Below are 24,165 nucleotides of genomic sequence, written 5' to 3' on the forward strand. Positions count from 1 at the left end.
AAATTCACATATGCTATTGGTGAAAGTATAACAAAAGGTACAATATTTTGGAGATCAACTTGGTACCATCTATGATCAGGGACACATTCCATTTCAGGGAATTTATCTTACAGATAATACAGTACAGGTGCCCAAAAAATATATGCATGAAGATACTCTCTGCACCAATATTTTTGACAGTTAAACTGTAAACAATCCAAATACCCATCAAAAGGGGATTGGTTAAATAAATTATGGTACAACCATGTTACATGATACTACACAGCCTTTAAGAGGAACAATATAAATCTACATACACTGATATGGAAAGATATCCACAAGACGTTAAGTGAAAAAGCAAGTTAAATAACAGCTTGCACAATATCAGTCTATTTGTAAGAAAAAAATTGTTACCCTATTCCTTCTAGATGTATATTCACAGAAAAACACATCATCAATTTATCCCAGCTATTTCTGGGGATCTGAAGATCCCCAGAGATAATTTTCCCTTCAAACAAATCAATATTTTTATTAAAAAGCATGTAATTTTTTTTAAAGATTTTATTTTTCCTTTTTCTCCCCAAAGCCCCCCGGTACATAGCTCTACATTCCAGTTGTGGATCCCTCTAGTTGTGCTATGTGGGACACCGCCTCAGCATGGCCCAACGAGCAGTGCCACGTCCACGCCCAGGATCCCCAGCAAAACCCCGGGCCCCCAAAGCCGAGCATTCGAACTTAACCCCTCGGCCACAGGGCCGGGCCCCCACATTATTCTATAAAAAACTTTAATAAGAAACAAAATATCCAAAGGCTAGTTTCTAGTAAAAGAGAAGTGAAAGAACAGAAACAGGGTTACATTTAAACCAGGTAATCAGACCTTAATAAATCAGAAATTTATAGAATTAGAAATTCAGAAAACACTTAATGTTAGGGTATAAATATAAAAAATACATCCTTAAGGAAAAACAGTCACAATTAAAATATGAGTAACTAAAAAGTCATACTTCTCATTCTCTGCTGCACACTGTCATGCATATGAGAAGCGGGCATGACTGTTACAAATTACTATTCACTCTAAAATGCTTAGTCAGATTAAGAAACCAGTTTTTCCACATGCACATCAAAACAAATCAGTAAAACTGGCCTTGAACACAAGGAAAAAGGGCGGTTGTCATAAATCTGTTTAAAGAAATGAAGTAAGCTTATGATCTTGATTTGCTGTCACATAAAATCCCACAATTAAATGTTTAGCTTCTTGAACAATGTTTCTCAAAAACCAGAGAAACGGAATTACAGCCCTGTCTTCCACTGATCCTAGAAAAAATTTTTTCTCCAGATAAACATGCCCCAATGTCTACATGGCTAAAAATAAAGGAGACAAAATTACAACTGAAAAATAACTGCAAGGAACTTAAAAATAGTTACTACGGGCTCTGTATGCCTAAAATTACGAAAAGACTGATAGCAGAACTAACCAGGGTCAGAAGGATCACATGGGAATCAACAGACCTTAATGGAAAGTTTAACCTTTTACTTGAGTGAGGCAAAAGCTACAGTTTTGTAGTCTTCCTCAGAAAATCAGGATACTTAATAGCTATTTAAAGAGAAAGAACTATGACTTGCATTAGAAAAGGGTAAGACTGTTTCATCAGAGAATTAATTTACTATGTGAACCTGTTAATTAAAATATACTATTATATGAAGAAAAAAATAGAATAAACTGCAACTCCCAATGCTTAAATCTCCAATAACTAACATAAAACTGCATCATGGAAAGGCTTGCTGCTAGCCTTTTATATAATTCACAAATATTCTCTGAGCATTTCTGAGTACTACTCTAGGCAGTGGAACGCCACGGCAAACGACAAGAGCTCTGCTCTCACGGAGCTTCCATTTTACCAGACAAATAAGACAGAAAGTGAATAAGGATAGGAGGCTTCTTGGAGGACATGACATTTGAGTTAAGACCTGAAGAACAACAAAGAGACAGGCATCAATCAATCAAAGTGACAATCTGGGATCAGAACTTTCTAGGAAAAGCAATCCAAATTACAAGAGTACTATAAAAATTTTTAATGGATTGTCTCTAAACCAATTTCTTCTAATAAAATGCATTATCTAGTCATTCCTATGTACACCACAGTTTGAAAACCACTGGTTATAAAAACCCTAAACAGCAAATAAATGGCATGAAATGATCAAGAGAGGACTAAAACAACATTGGTTCATAATAACAATAGTTTATTGATGCTAATTATATTCTTTGGACTGTGCTAAATTATACAGTCTCATTTTCAGGCTAAAGACACACTGTAAGACATCCACATCATTTATAATTAACAATATTTAAACCAACCTTGCAATAGAGTACATCAAAAAATGGTCAAACAGATGAAGATACTCAGTCTTACTCTTAAATAACACAAAATTTAAAACACCAAGCCAGGGGGCCGGCTCCGTGGCCGAGTGGTTAAGCTCGCGTGCTCCGCTGCGGCGGCCCAGGGTTCAAATCCTGGGCATGGATATGGCACCGCTCATCAGGCCACGTTGAGGCGGTGTCCCACATCCCACAACTAGAAGGACCTGCAACTAAGATATACAACTATATACCGGGGGGTTGGGGAAATAAAGCAGGAAAAAAAAAAAAACCACCAAGCCAGCATTTCACTTATTAGATTCCCAAAAATGTCAAAGGCTCACAGTATTTGAGGTTGCTGAGGGCAAGAGTGAAGGGATGCTCTCATTCAACGCAGGTGTGCCATAAATTGGTTTAACTTTTTTTGACAGCAAATTATCACTAGCTACCAAAATTTACAATGTGCATATTCCATGAATTTACTACAGAGTCCCATAAAATAGCACAAAATTACATATAAAAATGTTCATTATATACTGCTTATAGTAGCAAAAACCTAGAAACAGTCAAAATGTCCATCAATAAGGGATTAAATAAATAAATCGTGAAATACGTACAACATGGAATATTGTGCTTAATATATTGCTTAACAGTTTGTATATAATTCTTTTTGTGCAAAAAAAAGTGTGTTTATAAATAATGTATAGAAACATACATGCTTGTATATGCATAGAAAACATCTAGAAGGAATATATACTAAGCTGTTCCCATTAGCTTCCTCTTAGGACTGGGATTGCTGAGGTAGGAGAGAGGAGAAAGGGCAAACAGCAACTTCTTTTTAAATTTCATGAACACCTGTGTTACTTTTTTTCCCCAAACAGTGAACATGGATTACTTTAGAAAAACTTTTTAAAATGTCTTTAGGGGCCAGCCCCATAGCTGAGTGGTTAAGTTCATGTGCTCCACTTGAGCAGCCTGGGGTTCAATGGCTCAGATTCTGGGCGTGAACCTATACACCACTCATCAAGCCACGCTGTGGCAGCATCCCACACAGAGGAACCAGAATGATCTACAACTAGGATATACAACTATGTACTGGGGCTTTGGGGAGGGGAAAAAAAATAGAGGAAGATTCACAACAGACGTTAGCTCAGGGCCAATCTTCCTCACCACAAAAAAAAAAAAATTTTTTTTAAGTCTTTACAATGAAACTGGTTTGTGTTTACCTATACCTTAGAGGTGGGATAATATATTTCCAGGGCTCTTCATATCAAAGAACGTAGAAATTGCCCCAATTATTGAGCTAAATATTATAATGACATTCCTTAAAATGAAATTCCATTAGTATTATAATTAATAGAAACCACTATACAAACTATCTATTAACTACACTTCAATGACATTCCATCATGTAAAATAAAGGCTACTGTGGTTTGCAAAGTGTTCTGGGATCTAGTCGTATGCTTCTCAAACTTTCATATTCATGCTACTGGCCTGTAGATCCCGTTAAAACGTAGAGTCAGATTCAGTAGCCTGCGATGGAGCTTGAGAGTCCTCTTTCCTACTAAGCTCCACAGATCACACTCTGAGTAGCAAGGATCCAGCCCAAGTTCATACCTCACCACTCCCCACACTAAATTCAGTGAATTACTGTTCCTCCCCACACACTGTGTTCTTCATACCTCCGTGCCTTTTTATATCTTATTCTTCATAGTAAATGGTCTTCCCCTCACCTCCTCCACTTCGAAAACTTTTCCTCTCTGTTATAGGTTTACTTCAGTTGCAGATATTTCAGGCACATGTACATGCTGCTGCTTTCGTATTCCAAGACCCCTATGCACTCACGTTCAACCCATCACATTTGTTATTCACCTGTCCATCTCCCTATGAGACCATGAGTCTGAGAATAGAAAATATCTACCCTCGGCGCACAGATATTGAGTAAAAGTTTCTGAGCACAAGTCACTGAGGTATTGAGTCTCTGCCACCACCTTTGAAACAAGAGTTGTCATGATCACTTTTATTCCATAACATTTTCTTTAAAGTAATATTCAGTAAAAAATACTGTCAAATTATTGAAGATAATTTCTTAAGTTAAAATATGACAACATTTATATTCAAAATAAAGTAAAACGTAACACTATTTGATGACATGTTTATCTTATTGCTAAAAAAAGTCTCATTAATTTACCTCTATGTTGTGGTAAAAAGGGCAAAACAAAGATTGTACACTTTGGTACTCTTTTAATTCAAATATTTAAAGAAAAATAAGGATGGGGCCAGCCCCATGGCTGAGTGGTTAAGTTCACGCGCTCCGCTTCGGCGGGCCAGGGCTTCAGAAGTTCAGATCCTGGGTGCAGAGCTAGCACCACTCATCAAGTCATCCTGAGGCGGCGTCCCACATAGCACAACCAGAAGGACCTACAGCTAGGACATACAACTATGTACTGGGGGCTTTGGGGAGAAGAAGAAAAGAAAAAAAAATAAGTGAAGATTGGCAACAGATGTTAGCTCAGGTGCCAATCTTTACAAAAAAGAAAGAAAGAAAAATAATGATGGCATCAAATTTCTAGGATACCTTTTCCTCATTAAATTAATTGGGGCTTTTATTACATTTTAAAAACAAGTGACAGAATAGTATCTGACATCAAAGGCTTACACAGGCAGCCCCTCTCCACCACTCACCTTCCTCATCTATCCACTTCATGGTGAAAAGCTGCTCATTGTCAAAAGAACACATGTCTCGAACCTCACTGCAAAGCCCCTCAAAGGAGATTGAAGGTTCAAAATGTGTGATCATGATATCCCTGAAAGAGAAAAGGAGTTTTGAGTTTGACAGTGATTAAATCTCCATATTAACAAATGCCTGACAATCTGACAGACTTCAGCTATTTTGTGTCCTTCAACACGTGCAGATTCCAGTACACGATCTCTGTAAAGTAAACAGTATCAATTTTAAGTAATGCTTAAAAATAAAAACGGTGCACTTGGGAGAACCCTCAGTTCCCTCTCCCCTCCTCACTGAGGAAGCCCAGCCTGCTGCTCCAACAGACGGCAGGCCTGCTTTGGCTTTGGTGTTAGTTCTCAGAAGCGCACTCTTTTGTGAGGTGTTACACTGCACAGATAAATGGCTCTATTATTGATAAGCCTCTGCCTTAGATTTACCTGAGATCTGTTCCAATCACTAGTCCCCTCCCTAAAGTCTACCCTTTGTCCAAGAGACTGCTCTTCAGTAATTTGATAAAGACCTGTCATGTCCTCTTCCTCAGCCCCGACTTCCACAGATTAACCACCCATGAGATTAGCAACCACTCTTTGTATGATTTCTAGATCTCACACCTTCATTTTCACCTTTTTCCAAAAGAATTCCCATTTTCCAAAATTGCTTTTAAAATGATTCATCTTTTAAGGTAGAGACCCAAAAAACATAGGAATAGATATAACTGTGTATTTATTTTTGTATCTGTTAGATAAGCAAGAGTATTTAAATAAGTCCACCTAGCAGCTATTCACTATAAGACAGAACTGCAGCAAAATGTTCTAGAGCAGAGGCCTGGGGTTTCCTCCAAAGAGCCACGAGAAGACTCCCCATGATCTGATCTCCACACAGCAGCCAGCCACATCATCCTTTCAAAAGTGAGTCAAATAGAATGAATGACTCATTTAACAAGCACTCATATAGTGGTCTCTAGGTATCAGACTCTGTTTTAAGGATTTTATCAAATTAATATAGTTCATGGCTTTCCTCTGCTTTAAACTCTTCAAATGTCTGTCCCCTCATGCAAAGTAAAATTCCAAGTCCCTAGCACGGTCTACAAACCTGTGTGAACCGTCCCCGGCTGCCTCTCTGACCTACCTCTTCCGCCCCCTGACAGACAAACTGAGGTTTACAGCCCACTGGCTACCCCAGCTAGAATGTGAGTGTGGTGCAAGCAGAAGTTTTGTTTTCTTCATTATATTCCTAGTAGCCAACCCAGTGCCTAACACAGAAAAGGCACCTGATAAATATTTATTGAACAAAGGAAGGAAATGACCAAGAAAACATACCAGCCCCAAAAAGCAAAGTTAAGAGGAACCTTCAAAAGAGAAGTTTTATTGACACAAGATTACTTTTCCTTCTCTAAGCATCTAATTATACTAGTACTTGGCTCTTCAAGTGCAAAACACTTATATAAGGATTCATTATAAATGCTTTTAAAAATCACTTTAAAGAAAAATTCATGAGTTAAACAATAGAATGTTATAAACCTTTACAATGTAAAAATTACTAAGAAAAATCAAGATGTGGAGAAAGTAAAAGGAAGTGTAAATTCAAAAATGTCTCTATCTAAAACTAATGATTTAAAAATAAAAGCAGGAAACAAGAAAAAAATAAATAACCCAAATAAAAAATGTACAAAGGATCTGAACAGACATTTTTCCAAAGAGGATATAGAAATGGCCAACAAGCTCATGAAAAGATGTTCAACATCACCAGCCACGGGGGAAATGCAAATGAAAACCATAAGGAAATATCACTTGACACCCATTAAGGCTGGCCACTATAAAAAAACAGAGAATAACAAGTGTTGACAAGGATGTGGAGAAACAGGAGCCTCGTGCACTGTTGGCGGGAATGTAAAATGGTGCAGCAGGTATAGAAAACAGTACAAAGATTCCTTAAAAAATTGAAAACAGAATTTCCATATGATCCAGCAATTAAACTTCTGGGTATATATCCCAAAGAACTGAAAGTAGGGAATCCAACAGCTATTTGCACACCTATGTTCATAGCTGCATTATTTACAATAGCCAAAAGGTGGAAGCAACCCAAGCATCCATCAATAGATGAATGGATAAAGAAAAAGTGATATATAAATATGAAGGAATATTATTCAGCCTTAAAAGGAAAGAAATTCTGAGACATATTACAACATGGATGAACCTTGAAGACAGTACGCTAAGTGAAATAGGTCAGTCACAAAAAAAACAAATACTATATGATCACACTTATATGAGGTATCTAGAGTAGTCAAATTCACAGAAACAGAAAGTAGAATAGTAGTTGCCAGGGACTGGGGGGAGGGAGAAATGGGGAGCTGATGTTCAATAGGCATAGAGTTTCAGTTTTGCAAAATGAAAAAGTTCTGGAGATTGGCTGCATAACAATGTGAATACAGTTAACACCACTGAGCTGTACACTTAAAAATGGTCAAGATGGTAAATTTATTTCTTTTTAGTCACAATTAGAAAAAGGAAAAGCAGGAGAAGTTATACTATTCAAGTTATAAACGTAACCACAGGAACTAAAAATGGGAGAGGAGGCAATGAAGAAGTGCTAAATTCCCCATCTTTCATACTGAACAACAGATATAATAAAACAAAACAAAATTTTAAAAGTCGTTAACTCTGGGTGGTAAAACTGGGGTTTGGGGAGAAACTAGACATGGAAGACGTACTTTCTACTTATAGACCCTTCTGAACGGTATAGATTATCATGAATTTTTCCACCATGTAAAGGTATGATTTTATTATAAAATTTACTTTCTAATAAAATAAATATAAATAAAATATAAAACAAACTTAAAATGACTTTTATAAACAAATTAAATATTTTTAATTTAAAATATTTCCTCCTTCTAATGACATTAAAAGAGAATCTGCTTATCTTAAAGCAATTTCCTTTCAAAACATCCTCAAAGTTACTAGTATGAGGGGGTAAGAGTTGGGAAAACGTATTTTAGAATTAAACCAGAAGAGAAGGAAAGGCTCTCATAGAACTTCTTTAGTAAAAAACAAGTGTGACATCTTTTTTGAATGCAAGAGAAAACATCAGTATGATCAGAGAGTATCAAAATATGACTTCCTTATTAAGGTCCACAGGGAAATTAACACATATGTAAGCATGTCTGTAAACAATAGGGGATTTTCAGAAATCATTTTTCAAGAGCTAAAAAATATTTATCAGAATACACAAATATTTTCAAAACATCTCTGTAGTCTTTTAAAAACATAAGCACATACCTCGTAAAGAGACTCAATGAAGGAGTCATGCTTTATCAACTACCACTCCCTAAGTTCCAGGAACTAAAACAGTTAAGGGAGTTTTATATAAACACTTCTCTAAGTAACTGGGAAAGTACCATGTTCAAACAGTCCACAATCACCAGATCCTTATTATAGCACCAAAGCTAAAAACGAGCTGAAAAATAAAGATATTACTACATTCTAAAGGTATAAAACAAATTATGCATGCAAAATTTATTTTCTCTGGTGCTAACTTCAGCATTAGCATAAATCATCTTACCACTGGTCTCCAACATAACATATTTGGCTTCATCATAAAGATTCCCTAAATGGAAAATTTAGATATAGTTTTAGCTGAATGTCTAAAAAAGGAAAAAAAGGCATTTTTAATTTTGCTATTGAGTTTAGAAGACACACTGCTTTAAGCATGACGTTCCTATGTTCTAACTATAGAATCTAAAGTTTTTCCTTAGGTCTAGTTGCTTTTAAAAATAAACCTAAAAAGGAACCACATTTAGCACTTCTGCTATTTCAACACAAGCTTTTCTCCTAAATTAAATACAGTATAATCAGAAAAAAAAAGTTTTATTTGTAATCACCAATATCATAGATTTAGGCAGGATTATCCATGGATGGTAAAACCACTGGGTGAAAGACTTTGGGGGAATAAGATATTCATACAATCTCAAAGTATCACCCCTCAAATTGATTGTTAATTATAAAAAAAGTCATAATGCAACTTCTTTTATTTTATTTTTAGTGAAGAAGATTGGCCCTGAGCTGACATTTGTGTCAGTGTTCCTCTATTTTGTATGTAGGATGTCACCACAGCATGGTTTGATGAGCAATGTGTAGGTCCACACCTAGGATCTGACCTGCAAAACTCAGGCAGCCAAAGTGGAGAGCACAAACTTAACCACTACACCACGAGGCCAGCCCCTCAACTTCTCTGTTTTAATAATCAAGGAGATACAAAATTGACTCAAAAAGAACTATGAAATATGAATTCGAAAATAAAGCAAAAAAGTGATCTTTAAAAGCTCCATCAATATAGTAAAATGGAAAAGAGAATTTCTCTGAAGGGTAAGACTCAGTTTTGTATTATAGTTTACTGAGTGTCAATGTCATCATCCATAAAATGGAGATGATGATATCTATCTCTGAATATTGTTGTGTAGATTATAGACACTTCTCACAGTTCTTGGGACATGTGGGTACATTATAAAACTCAGTTTCTATGCTCTTTAACATACTTCAAAGGGAGAAAAGAAGACTGGGTATCTTTGAAGGTAATTTACAAAATTTTTCTAACTACTGATCATATTTCATTAAGATAAAAGAACACCACTAAAATTCAACACTGACTGGAAAACCTAGCCAAATGGTTAAGAAAAGTAAATGGAGGAGTGACATCAGCATCACAGCAGAGTGAGCTCTTCCCTTAGACTCACCCCCTAAGATACAACAGAAAGGACATTCATAAACCAACAGAGGACACTCACACAACACAAAAGACATCTGAGAGACTCATGCAGCCACATGTCTGAAGGTGGAGATGCTGGACGCCCAGAGGAAGTGGAAGGAGGTAAGGGGATCTCCACTCCCTCCAGAAAGGCAGCAAACCCAGAGCCCGGGACCACGCAAGGCTCTGAGAAAAGAGGGGGGAGGGGTGGCCCTCCATGGCAACACCTTCACTCTTCAATTTCCCTCACAGCCTGGGGGAAAGCCCCACACAGGCGGCTAAGCTATTGCAGGGGTGTCCTCATCAAGCCAGCACTCTAGAAGACCAGATAGCAAGGGCTGAGTGAGAATGTTCCTGGGATCATGCAGGTGAAAGAAAGAGCCCCTCCCCCCACCTGCTGATCCAGCTCAGCAGTCAGCCAGACCACCAGCACACAGCTTAGAGAAGCAGCAGCTGTGAGCAAGTGAACCAGAAATCGAAGACAGGACCTGTCAGCATAGATTCTAAGCACAGGCACAGACACCAGAGGTTGCAGTGGGTACAGAATACACAGCTCTTGACCCCCAACCAAGTGGTGGCAGGTGGAAGCTGCGACCAGATACTATCACTAAATGCAGGAACAAATCCATACAATCATACAGTATGAAGAAATATATTAATACTCCAGACCAGAAAGAAAATAACTAGCACCCAGAAATCAAACCTGAAGGTAAAGAAATTTATAATCAAACTGATAGAGAATTCAAAATAGCTATTATAAAAAAATTCCACAAGTTACAAGAAAATACACATAGACAGTTCAATGAATTCAGGAACAAATTTAATGAACAGAAGGAATACTTCACAAAAGAGACTGATGCTATGAAGAAAAACCAACCAGAAATGTTGGAGATGAGAAATACAATGGTTGACATAAAGAAAAATCATGCACTACCTGAATAACAGCTGATAATACAAAGGACAGAAATATAAAAATGCTTCAGATGGAGGAGGAGAGAGAACTAAAACTAAAAACAAATGAATAAATTCCCCAAGAAATATCTGACTCAATTAGGAAACGTAACATAACGATTAGAGGTATACCAGAGGGAGAAGTGAAGGAGAATGGAGCAAAAAGCTTGTTCAAAGGAATAATAGCTGAGAACTTCCCAAGTCTGGGGAAGGAGCTAGAAATACAAATAAAAGAAGCTAATACAACTAATTCTATCATGGTAAAAAGACCTTCTCCAAGGCATATAGTAGTAAAGCTGGCAAAACTCAGTGACAAAGAAAAAACATTAAGGGCAGCAAGGCAGAAGGAAATAACTTACAGAGGAACCACTATCAGTCCGTCATCAGATTTCTCAGCAGAAACCTTACAGGCTAGGAGAGAGTGGAATGATATATTCAAAATTCTAAAATACAAAAACTTTCACTCAAGAATACTCTATCCAGCAAAAACATCCTTCAGATATGATGGAGAAATAAAAATTTTCCCAGATAAAGAAAAGCTAAAGGAGTTCATCGCCACAAGAATGCCTCCTGCACAAGAATTGCTCAAGAAGGCCCTCATACCTGGAAAAAAAATAAAGGGTTTACAAAGCCTTGAGCAAGGAGATAAATACGCAGACAAAATCAGAAAATTGCAGTTCTCTATCAGAACAGGTTAGAAAACACTTAATTATAACATTAAAGATAAAGTGAAGGAAAACATCAAAAGTAAATATAATGTCGTCATTTTAACCACAAACTTACAACACAAGATGGAATAAGTTGTGACAATAATAACTTAGAAGGGGAAGAGAAAAGGGATGGAATCAACTTAGTCTAAGGAAATAGGCTATCAGAAAATGGACTATCTCACCTATGAGTTTTTTTATACAAACCTCTTAGTAACCATTAAACAAATAATCAGAACAGAGACACAAATGATAAAGAGAAAACTGAGACAACCATCATAGAGAACTACCAAACTGAACTGACAGTCCGACATACATGGGACAACAAACAAGGGAAATGCAGAACAACTGGAAAATGAGTGACAAAATGAGAGCATTAAGCCCTCGTATATCAATAATCACTCTAAATGTAACTGGATTGAATTCTCCAATCAAAAGACACAGAGTGGCAGGATGGATTAAAAAACAAGACCCAGGCGCCACCTAGTGGCGTAGTGATTAAGTTTACATGCTCCACTTCAGTAGCCTGGGGTTCACTGGTTTGGATCCTGAGCACAGACCTACACACCACTCATCAAGCCATGCTGTAGTAGCATCCCACATAGAAGAACAAGAAGGACTACAACTAGGATATACAGCTATGTACTGGGGCTTTGGGGAGGAAAAAGAAAAAGAAGATTGGCAATAGACATTAGCTCAGGGCCAATATTCCCCATCAAAACACAAAAGAAAACAAGACTCAACAATATGCTGCCTCCGTGAAACACAACTCAGCTCTAAAGACAAACACAGGCTCAGAGTGAAGGGATGGAAGATGATACTCCAAGCTAATGGCAAACGAAAGAGAGCAAGTGTTGCCATACTTATATCAGACAAAGTAGACTTCAAGACAAAACAAGTAATGAGAGACAAAGAGGGGCAGTTTAATGATAAAAGGGATATGCCACCAAAAAGACATAACACTTATAAATATATATGCACCCAACACAGGAGCACCAAAGTACATAAAGCAACTATGAACAAATCTAAAAGGACACATTAACAACACAATAATAGTAGGGGACCTTAACACCCCCACTTACATCAATGGATAGATCATCCAGACAGAAAGTCAACAAGAAAATGATGGATTTAAATGAAAAACCAGAACAGATGGATTTAATAGATAAATATAGAACACTCCATCCAAAAACAGCAGAATACACACTCTTCTCAAGTGCACATGAAGCATTCTCAAGGACAGACCATATGTTGGAAAATAAGGCAAGCCTCAATAAATTTCAGAAGATTGAAATCGTATCAAGCATCTTTTCTGACCATAATGCTATGAAAATACAAATCAACTACAAGAAAAAGGCTGGGAAACTGTCATGTGTGTGGAGACTAAACATGCTACTGAACAACCAATGGATCACTGAAGAAATTAAACGAGAAATTAAAAGATATCTGGAGACAAATGAAAATTAAAATACACCAACTCATATGGGATGCAGCAAAAGTGGTCATAAGAGGGAAATTCATAGCAATACAGGCCCACCTTAACAAATAAAAAAAAATCCCAAATAAGCAATCTTAAGCTGCACCTAACAGAATTAGAAAAAGAACAAACAAAGCCCAAAGTCAACAGAAGGGAGGAAATAATAAAAATTAGAGCAGAAACAAATGAAATTGAAACCAAAAAAAAAAGTAGATATGATCAGTGAAACAAAGAGCTGGTTCTTTGAGAAGATAAACAAAATTGACAAACCCTTAGCCAGACTCACTAAGAAAAAAAGAGAAAGGCTCAAATAAATAAAATTAGAAATGAAAGAGGAGAAATGTCAATGGACACCACAGAAATACAAAGAATTATAAGAGAATACTATGAAAAACTATACGCCAACAAATTGGACAATCTAGAAGAAATGGATAAATTCTTAGACTCAAACAACCTCTCAAAACTGAATCAAGAAGAAATAGAGAATTTCAATAGACCAATCACAAGAGATTGAAACAGTAATCAAAAACCTCCCCAAAGATAAAAGTCCAGGATCAGATGGTTTTTCTGGAGAATTCTACCAAACATTTAAAGAAGATTTATTACCTATCCTTCTCCAACTATTCCAAAAAGTTGAAGAAGACAGAACACTTTCTAACACATTCTAGGAGGCCAACATCACCCTGATCCCAAAGTCAGACAAGGACAACACAAAGAAGGAAAATTACAGGCCAATATCACTGATGAACAGAGATGCAAAAATCCTCAACAAAATATTGGCAAACCAAATACAGCAATACAATAAAAAGATCACACACGACAATCAAGGAGGATTTATACCAGGGATACAGGGATGTTCAACATCTGCAAATCAATGAGTGTGACACACCACAATAACAAAATGAGGAATAAAAACCACATGATGATCTCAATAGATGCAGAGAAAGTATTTGACAAGACCGAACATCCATTTATGATAATAACTCTCAATAAAATGGGTATAGAAAGAAAGTACATCAACATAATAAAGGCCATATATGACAAACCCACAGCCAACATCATACTCAACAGCGAAAAACTGAAAGCCATCCCTCTGAGAACAAGAACAAGACAAGGGTGCCCACTTTTGGCACTCTTATTCAACATAGTACTAGTGGTTTGGACCAGAGCAATTAGGCAAGAAGAGATAAAAGGTATCCAAATAGGCAATGAAGATGTAAAACTCTCACTGTTTGCAGATGACATGATTTTATATATAGAAAACCCTAAAGAAGCCATTGGAAAACTATTAGAAATAATCAACAACTACAGCAAAATTGCAGGGTACAAAATCAACTTACAAAATTGCTTGTATTTCTATACTCTAATCATGAACTAACAGAAAGAGAACTCAAGAATAGAATCCCATTTACAATCGCAACAAAAAGAACAAAATTATCTAGGAATAAATTTAACCAAGGAGGTGAAAGACCTATACAATGAAAACTATAAGACATTATTGAAAGAAATCGATGATGACATAAAGAAATGGAGGGGCCAGCCTGGTGGTGCAGTGGTTAAGTGTGCACATTCCACTTTAGTGGCCCAGGGTTCACCGGTTCGGATCCCGGGTGTGGACATGGCACTGCTTGGCAAGCCATGCTGTGGTAGGTGTCCCACATAGAAAAGAGAGGAAGATGGGCATGGATGTTAGCTCAGGGCCAGTCTTCCTCAGCAAAAAGAGGAATATGAGCAGCAGTTAGCTCAGGGCTAATCTTCCAAAAAAAAATAAAAAGAAAAAGAAAGAAATGGAAAAATATTCCATGTACATGGACTGGAAGAATAAACATAGTTAAAATGTCCATACTACTTAAAGCAATCTACAGGTTCAATGCAATGACAATCAGAATCCCTATGACATTCTTCACAGAAATAGAACAAAGAACGCTAAATTTTATATGAGGCAACAAAAGGACTCCGAATAGCTAAGGCAATCCTGAGGAAAAAGAACAAAGCTGGAGGCATCACAATCCCTGACTTCAAAATATACTACAAAGCTATAGTAATCAAAACACCCTGGTACTGGTACAAAAACAGACACAAGACGAATGGAACAGAATTGAAAGCCCAGAAATAAAAGCACACATCTACGGACAGCTAATCTTCAACAAAGGTGCTAAGAACATACAATGGAGAAAGGAAAGTCACTTCAATAAATGGTGTTGGGAAAACTGGACAGCCACATGCAAAAGAATGAAAGTAGACTAGTATCTTTGGCCATACACAAAAGTTAACTCAAAATGATCAAAAACTTGAAGGTAAGACCTGAAACCATAAAACTCCTAGAAGAAAATATAGGCAGTACACTCTTTGACATCAGTCTTAGAAGGATCTTTTTGAATACCATGTCTACTGGGGCAAGGGAAACAAAAGAAAAAATAAACAAGTGGAACTTCATCAGACTAAAGAGCTTCTGCAAGGCAAAGGAAACAAGGAAGAAAACGAAAAGACAACCCACCAACTGGGAGAAACTATTTGCAAATCATATATCCAACAAGGGGTTATCTCCAAAATATATAAAGAACTCACACAACTCAACAACGAAAAAACAAACAACCCAATCAGAAAATGGGCAGAGGATATGAACAAACATTTTTCCTAAGATATACACATGGCCAATAGGCACATGAAAAGATATTCAACACCACTAATCATCAGGGAAATGCAAGTCAAAACTACACTAAGATTATCACCTTACACCCATTAGAATGGCTATAATCACCAAGACAAAAAATAACCAGTGTTGGAGAGAATATGGAGAAAATGGAATCCTCATACACTGCTGGTGGGAATGCAAACTGGTGCAACCACTATGGAAAACAGTATGGAGATTTCTCAAAAAATTAAAAATAGAAATACCATACAATCCAGCTATCCCACTACTGGGTATTTACACAAAGAACTTGAAATCAACCATTCAAAGAGACTTATGCAGCCCTACATCCCTTGCAGCGTTATTCACAATAGCCAAGAAGTGGAAGCAACCCAAGCATCCACTGACTGATTATTGGATAAAGAAGATGTGGTGTACACACACACACACACACACACACACACACACACAATGGAATACTACTTAGCCATAAAAAAGGTAAAATTGTCCCATTTGCAACAACATGGATGGAGCTTGAGGGTATTATGTTAAGGGAAATAAGCCAGACAAAGAAAGACAAACATCATATGATTTCACTCATATGTGGAAGATAAACTAACACATGGACAAAGAGAACAGTTTAGTGGTTACCAGAGGGGAAGGGGCTTGCGGGATGGGCATAAGGGGTGAAGGGGCACAATTATATGGTGACTGACAAATAATAATGTACAACTGAAATTTCACAATGTTATAAGCCATTATGACCTCAATAAAAAAAAGAGATATGTAGAAAAGAAGAGGAAAAACTCTTATTTGTAGATGGCATTATCTACCTATAAATTCTAAGACAGTAAACTAAGAATAATTAGAACTAATAAGGTGGCCAGTTCAACTTAAATATACAAAAATAGATGGTATATAATAAGCCTATGAGAATTAAAAATCCCATTCATAAAAGCAACAAAATTATAAAATATCTAACAAACTTAACAGGAAATGTACAAGACCTCTGGGACAGAAACCTTATTGAAAAACACAAAAGAAATTAATAAACAGGTATTATACCACATACTTATAAGGCAAGGCTCAATATTATAAAACTATCAGTTGTCAAATTAATCTATAAATTCAATGCAATTCTAAATCAAAATGCCAATAAGATTTTTTTTTGAACCTATAAAAACCTTCAAAAATTCATCTGGAAGAAAAAATTTATAAGAATAACCAAGAAAATTTGGAAATAGAAAGTTAATGAAATGAGGCTTTCCATAACACATATCAAAATTAACTATGGGGCAACCCCGTGGTCGAGTGGTTAAGTTCACGCGCACCGCTTCAGCAGCCCAGGGTTTCATCAGTTCGGATCCTGGGCACAGACATGGCACCGCTCATCAGGCCATGTCGAGGTGGCATCCCGCATGCCACAACTACAAGGACTCAAAACTAAAAAAATATATACAACTATATGCAAGGGGGATTTGGGGAGAAAAAGCAGAAAAAAAGAAGATTGGCAACAGTTGTTGGCTCAGGTGCCAAGCTTTAAAAAAAAAAAAAATTAACTATAATATTACAGTAATTAAATCAATGGTGGTATGTGTAAAAATAAATTTCTCCCCCCAAATCAATGAAATAGAATATAAAGTACTTAGGCACATATGAGAAATTTACTATATAACAAAGTTATCATTTCAAATCAATGGTGAAAGAACAACCTATTCAATCATAGTATTAGAACACATTTTGAAAAAAATTAAGTTGTATCAGTACACCACAAATAACTAAACCCATAAATACCAGATTTATTCAAAAGATATTCACTTAAAAGCTGGACAATTAATAGAAGAAAAAATAGAATATTTTTAGATGAGAAACACATCTACCTAAGAAAACAAACCCAGAAGCCATAAAGAAAAAACGGTACAGATTTAATGACATAAAAATGAGAAACTCCAGACAGCAACAGGTTAGAGAAATGCTGGCAACTTTTTAACTGACAAAATGTCAATGTCCCTTCAAACAATTAATAAAAAGAAAGAAAAAGAACGCAAGAGAAACAATGGGCAAGACACGAAGAGACAACCGACAGAGGAAATATAAATGACCAATAATGTATAAAAAGACACTTGTAAAAAAGAGTTAGCAGTTTTTGCCAATCTTATTTGCAAAAATTTAAAAGATCGATAAAGTGCAATGGGAGCCTAAGGAAGACACTTCATCCGTACACTGCTGTTGGGAAAGTAAATTGATAAGTTTTTGGAGGACAATATCAAGTTTTAAAATAGGCATTATCTTCGACCATATTTGCAAGGATATATATTAAATAAGGGTGTTCCTTCAGCATGATTTGAAATAGTGATTTAATGAAAGCAACTTTATATGTTTATCAATTAGAAAAATTATGGTATAACAATACTGTGGAACACCACGTACCAATTATAAAGAAAGAGGTGGATCGCTCTGTCTACCTATATCTGTATCTATTCATCTGTCTATCTTAACATGGAAAGATCATGAATGAAAAAAAACTGAGTTCTAGAAATATGCATAGAAATATGAACCCATTTATTGGAAAAATAAAAGGGTGTGTCTGTGTGTACATATCCATATACTTATAGATATACTGATATGATGTAGACTACCCCAAACTGTTAACAATGACCACCCCTAGGAAGTGGAGGTGACAGGCTACAGGGGGAACATTCCACCTCACGTATTGCTGTATTTTAAAAATTTAGCTTTAGCACCTTGCCTTTGTGATGTGTATTTGACCACTGGTGGCATTTTTGTTTCTACCATCATTCTCAGCCACATTCCTACATAAGTGAGCTGTCACACACAGTGCTTGAGACATAGAGCAGGTACACAATAAACGATTGCCCAGTTAGTTCTGGACATTTGCCCCTTGATGCCTTGAGCTCAAAATTCGGTTTCTTGTTCCAGGTAATGAATGAACTTCTCTCACAAATCTCTTCCTTCAATATTCCCTTGCAATTTTTTTTTTTTTTTTTTTCAGAAAAGTGTGGCCAGGAAGAAGAGGTCCTTCTTCCTAGTCTTAGCCCGGAAGCTCCTAAAACCTGTCCACCTGACCCTGCTGCTATTTGAAATACCAGTGGCATAGCTTTCCGCATCACAGCAACATGGAGCCGCCACAGTCTGACATCCAACAGATCGGTGGTGTGGTTCCCTGACCGGGAAATGAACCCGGGTCATGGTGGTGAGAGCACTGAATCTTAACCACTAGACCACCAAGGGCGGTTCTATAGCCCCTAGTCTCTCTCAAATAAGAAACCTATGAGTGGTCAGACCCCCTTATTCCCCCTGCCTCCCTACGGGCAATCAATCTCCAATTCATATTGACTCTACCCCTTAAAATCACCATTGAATCTATATCCTCTTTTCTATCTCCTCAGAATCTCTCACCTGGACTATTTCCAAAGCCTCCAAATTACTCTCATCCATCGCCAGTTCACCTCCCATACGTGTTCCAAGAGTGATCTTTCTAAAAAGAAAATCTAACCGTGCATGTCTCTTACTTAAAACCTTCACCAATGAGAAAAAGTCTGAAGTCCACAGTATGATATTCAAGAATCTTGATGATGCAGTGCCTCTGAACCTTCTTAGTCTCACTTCTCATCAGTGCCCACACTTCACACTGTACGTCCTAATAAGGAATGAATACGGGACTAACAACTAAACTGATCTTAATTCTCCAAACATATCCTGCAGTTGTGCAATGCCTGGAATGAACCCCACCCAACATCATCATCCACCAGGCAAACCTACCTATCCTTTAAAAGCCTCAAACATTTCATCCTGTAGGAAGGCTTCTCTCACCCCAACTCCTCCCCAGAATCCATCTCTGCAAGTACCTTACCCGGAAACACACACACACACACACACACACACACACACACACACACACACACCCCTTTATTAACTCGTCTATGTCTTTCCTCCCACAGGTCTCTCAGTTCCGCGAGGGCAGAGCTTTGTATTATCCACCTCTACATCCTCTGTGCCCACCATAGCACCATGTGCATGGCTTACAGCAGGTGTTCAACAAGATTTATTAAACTGAGTTTAAACACACTTTGGCAATATGTGAAATCGTAAGCAAGAACTGGAATCGTAAAACTTCATGTTTTAATTAAAAGGCTCATTTCAATTATAAAGTAACAAACATTCAAGTTCCCTCACGAAGAGCGTTGGGAACTGCATTAGAAAGCTACCGTGGGCCCCCAGGAAGACTTTCTGTAGAGAGCTGCTTCTTTCTCCTTTAGTTTGCACACGGTCAGTGCTGGCCTCACCAGCCTCTCCCTCAACTCTCCAGCTTCAGGCCTCACTGCTAACATGCAATTTAGCTCTATATTATCTAATTCAAATTTCTGAGAGGGTTGTTTTGGTTTTGGCACGAGGCCACCATGTCCTTTGTCTCTCTGGTAAAGCTATGGATCAGCTGCCCTCTGGTGAGGTGCCATATCAGAGGTTCCGGGACCAGCCACTCACATTCCCCCAACTCTCAACTCAATACACACTGTTCATTTCCTTAGAACCATTACTAAAGGATGTCGCTAAAATCATTTTGCAACACTTTTAAAACCAAGTCTTGCCAAGACTTGCTCACAGTGAGGAAAACCCTTCTTACTTCTTCACTGAACCAGTTATACATTCCAAATGTGCAAGGAGTTAATCTTCTATATGCAGACATGCACAGAAAGAACCCTCTGGATTGTTATAACGGCTCAACAGTGGTTTCAAAAGCATTTTTACAAGCTTTTGGCAAAATTTCTCATACATTTATAATGTTAAGAAATGAGCAGTCCAGACATTTCCTTGTTAAATTCTATCCCATAATATCAAGTAACTTTATATAAGGATAAGCACATACAATGGCAATCTATCACTAACCAACAAAACCTGTTTCTCTTCCTCCACACCAACACTACTGGGTAATGATTGAAGGAGGCAGGCCACTCACTGACAAGGAAAGAGGGGCACAGCCTGTGAGACAGGCACTCTTAGGTGGTCTCCAACAAAATCAGACTCTCAGTGCTATTAATCTCCTGCTTAAAAACAAGAAAAAAATCTAATTAAAGGTCCATTATATCTACGGAGAGATCACATTTGCACTAAGAACAAATTTAACAGAATGAGAACATTATATAGATCTTTGAAAGGAGAGGGCAATTTATTCACTTCATTTTATTATTTCAATTATTCAAAATTCTGGCTATTCTCAGATTCAACATTCGCTGGAAACAAATATTGTAAGAAGGGGATAAAGGCAAAAGCTCTCAGATAACAGCCATTCAGAAGCTCTGAGGGAAAAGAAACTTTTTCAAATGCAGACTGTCCTCACATTTCTTAATATAAAGGAGGGATTTTCTATTTTAAAATCAAGTAGGTGTTCCAGTTAGCCAACCTGTTTACCACCTATCCTCACTGGTGACTCATTTAGTTTCATCTGTAGTAATGAGCAGCTGACTATGAAATATCATAACCATCAGTTTAGACTATTGCTAATAAACATATAATCTTAACAGATCTAATTTCAGAGGACAGAAATTTGGTACAATTTAGAAAGTGCTGATGTTGTCTTTAAACGAGGCTTGAAATCAAGGCACTATTAGAAAGCTTTCATTGCCTAAAACGCACTAAACGGCAAGGGATTGATCCTTTCATTCCTTAGCAAAAATTCACAGGTTTAAAAAAAACCAAAATGTTAACTTGAATGTCTTGGAGAAATTTTGGTCAGCACTACAAGGGTTCTATGTCCTTATTCTCTTTTCTTAAATAATTGGAGCAATAAACCAAGAAAATATGATACCTACTTTCCTAAAGTATAGCAAGCAGACTTGGATTTCTTTCCAAAGGAGAAGCTAACAATGATTTTGATGTACTAACTAGGCCTATTTACTTTTGTCAAACTAATAAAAATGGGAAAAAAGGAAGAAGCACTAGTTTCTTCATCTTTCATAGTTGGAATCGTTGGGAACTATCTAAATTTAATAAGTCAAGGATTCATATTATTTAAAGTCATAAAGGTAAACTGGGAAACTAAAAAATAATAGTTTAACAATCAAAACTTGAGAAGCACCAGGAGGAGAGAAAGCAAAAGACAGCGTGCCCCCAATTTCTCATCTTTCAGAGGAAGGAATCAATAGATACTATGTAAAGGTGATAAATCACAAAACAGAAGTATAACTTTTAAAGTAATAAAGGCAATTTCCAGAAAGACCAGAAATAAGCTGTCAGTAGTAGTTACCTCTGGAGGGTGGAAGGGGGGGATGGGGGACACTTTTTACTTTATACCTCTGCAAAATTTGCACTTTCCTACCATGTGTGTATATTCATTTTTTAATCTAGTTTTTTAAACTGTCAATAATCCGAAATCTTAAAAAAAAAAACACATACTATATTTCATTCTCCATACCTAACAACTCATGAATTGTCAACTTTATAAAATGGAACACTTTCTAGCGCAAACGATCTCACCCATCAAATTAAAGGTAAGGTAAAGGAAGGAAAGCTTTTTTTCCCAAAGTGCAAAGTTCATCGCTGACCACCCTCAAGTCAAAACAGCTCTTGTGACAACTAAAATCTTTTTAAAAACATACACACACTACTTGGTATTGTTTTAAAATCAAGACCCCCCTGATCAATTTATGCAAACACTGATACTGTCCCAAATAACTCCTACAGACTACTCCTGAACACAATCAAGTGAATAAACAGGGCCAGAGGCTTCGTCACAGCAAACTAACTTAAGTCCTCACATCAAATCAGTAAGACACTTAGGGGCATATATTTTCTTTGAAATCAAAACAAGAGAGGCATTTTGAAAGTGTGCTATCTTCACTGATCCTCTCAGGAATGTAAAAGTAATTCATTGTAGTTTCAACCTCCTAGTGCTCGAGTGTTTTAAAACAATTTACTTCTGCTTGGACAAGCAGTAAGATAGGCCAAAGCGCTGGATTTTGTTAACCCTTAGTTTCAAACCTTTATGCTCACACTAACATTTCACCCTTCTAATGCGCTTAAATATAATTATCTCAAAGAATCCAAACCATAACTGAATTCAAGGGAAGGGGGACACTTCAGGTCATTGATTACAGAATATGATTTAATACAACGGTTTTAAGACTGGATTATTTCTGGTAACCACAGGAGTTATACCTTAAGTAACGATATGAGTACGGATCACAGATTTTAAAACTGTGCCTAGGCTGTCCTCTTCTCATCTTGCAATATATCTCATCCTATCGGCCAGTCCTTGAAGCAACACTGACAAAGAAGCGTTCATAAAATTTTAATTTACACATATACAATCTAATCTTGGTGAGACATAAGTACCTAATGTACATCCCTGAAAACGCATCAACTTTACCCTTTTAACTCCTATGTCTAATATACTGGCAACCTGACCACAGGCCAGATACACTTGGTGAAATCTAGGCGATGAAGATAAACCTGACTCGGAAAACCAGAGGTTTTAGGCCTGTTGGTAATCAAAAGGACCAGGAAACTGAAGCAGTCCTGTCTCTTAAACCCATCGCAAACTTAGTTAACTAAGGCATCACTCGGAATCAACTCGCAACCCCAAATACATCCAGATTTAAGAACATAAAGCCCTTGTAAATCGATTAGTAGGCGAGTCGCTCGAACCCACCAGGTGGACCTACTCTATTCCAAGGCTCCTCCTTCGGACTCTACTCTGGACCCTCAGCCGCCCGACTGCCGGGCGCCGTGCACCACACCTTGGAGGTGCCCCAATCCAGCGCCCCACGCTCCTCCCTCGATCACCCGGTCACCCATCCCAAGTCCCCAGAGTCGCCCGCTCAGACCAACCCGCCCACAACATCTCCAGTCCCTCACCCTCCCCTCCTCCAGGCCAAGTCGAGCTGGCCTTGCGGCCCCCCACCCCCACCTCCGAGACACTCACCCGCGGTAGTAGGCTTTCACCCGGACCTGATGAGAATGGTCCCCGCTGCCGCCGCCTGCGATCGGGTGAGACATGGTACTGCTGTCCCTCTGGGTCGGCATCTCCTGACTCCCCCGCCTCAACGCCGGAGGCCGAGGGTGCGGGGGGCGCGCCAGGCGCCGTGGGGGACTCCGCCGCCAGAGCCTCTCCCGGAGCCGCGGCCGCCCTCTCGCCTACCTGTCCTCCCGGCCCGCGGCGCGGACCCAAGGGTCGCCTCGCCGGGGCAGCCGGAACCGCGCGGCTCCTCCCACAGCCCGCGGCCGCCACTGCCCCCACCGCCGCCCGGGCCCAGCACGCCTCCCCGCCCCTCCCACCTCGCTCGCTCCAAAGGCCCACATTCCGGGGGAGGGCGGGCGCAACCATCGAGCCAACTCCCGGACCTCATGCCCGGCTGAACCATTCTCTCGGGGGGCAAGAAAAGGAGGAGAGAATGGGAGACGCTGACTATCTTATCGAACCCGCCGGGAGGGGGCCTTTCGTGGGACCTGTGACTGAGAGAACGCGAAGGACGGGTAACTGTCGTTCTGTAAAAAGCCCCTTCCCTACAGGGAAAATGGTAGGTGACAAAATGTTGCGGGGTCTCACCCCAGTTTCCTAACTTGGTCGCGTCCGCG

At 38.3% G+C, this 24,165-nt stretch overlaps 1 protein-coding gene across 1 annotated transcript in view; it reads right to left on the reverse strand.

Moving 5' to 3' along the window:
- Positions 1-23,840, reverse strand: part of PRKCI (protein kinase C iota) — an 83,016-nt gene extending 59,176 nt beyond the window's left edge. Inside the window, exons 1-2 of the mRNA XM_046658671.1 lie at positions 23,513-23,840; positions 5,021-5,142 (exon numbers count right to left, since the gene is read on the reverse strand). Of these exons, the coding sequence (XP_046514627.1) occupies positions 5,021-5,142; positions 23,513-23,613 (223 nt within the window). The 5' untranslated portion in view covers positions 23,614-23,840. The remainder of the gene's footprint in view (positions 1-5,020; positions 5,143-23,512) is intronic.
- Between the last annotated feature and the right edge of the window lie 325 nt (positions 23,841-24,165).

The sequence above is a fragment of the Equus quagga genome, chromosome 4 (assembly GCF_021613505.1).
Source record: "Equus quagga isolate Etosha38 chromosome 4, UCLA_HA_Equagga_1.0, whole genome shotgun sequence".
In the NCBI taxonomy this organism is placed as follows: Eukaryota; Metazoa; Chordata; class Mammalia; order Perissodactyla; family Equidae; genus Equus; species Equus quagga.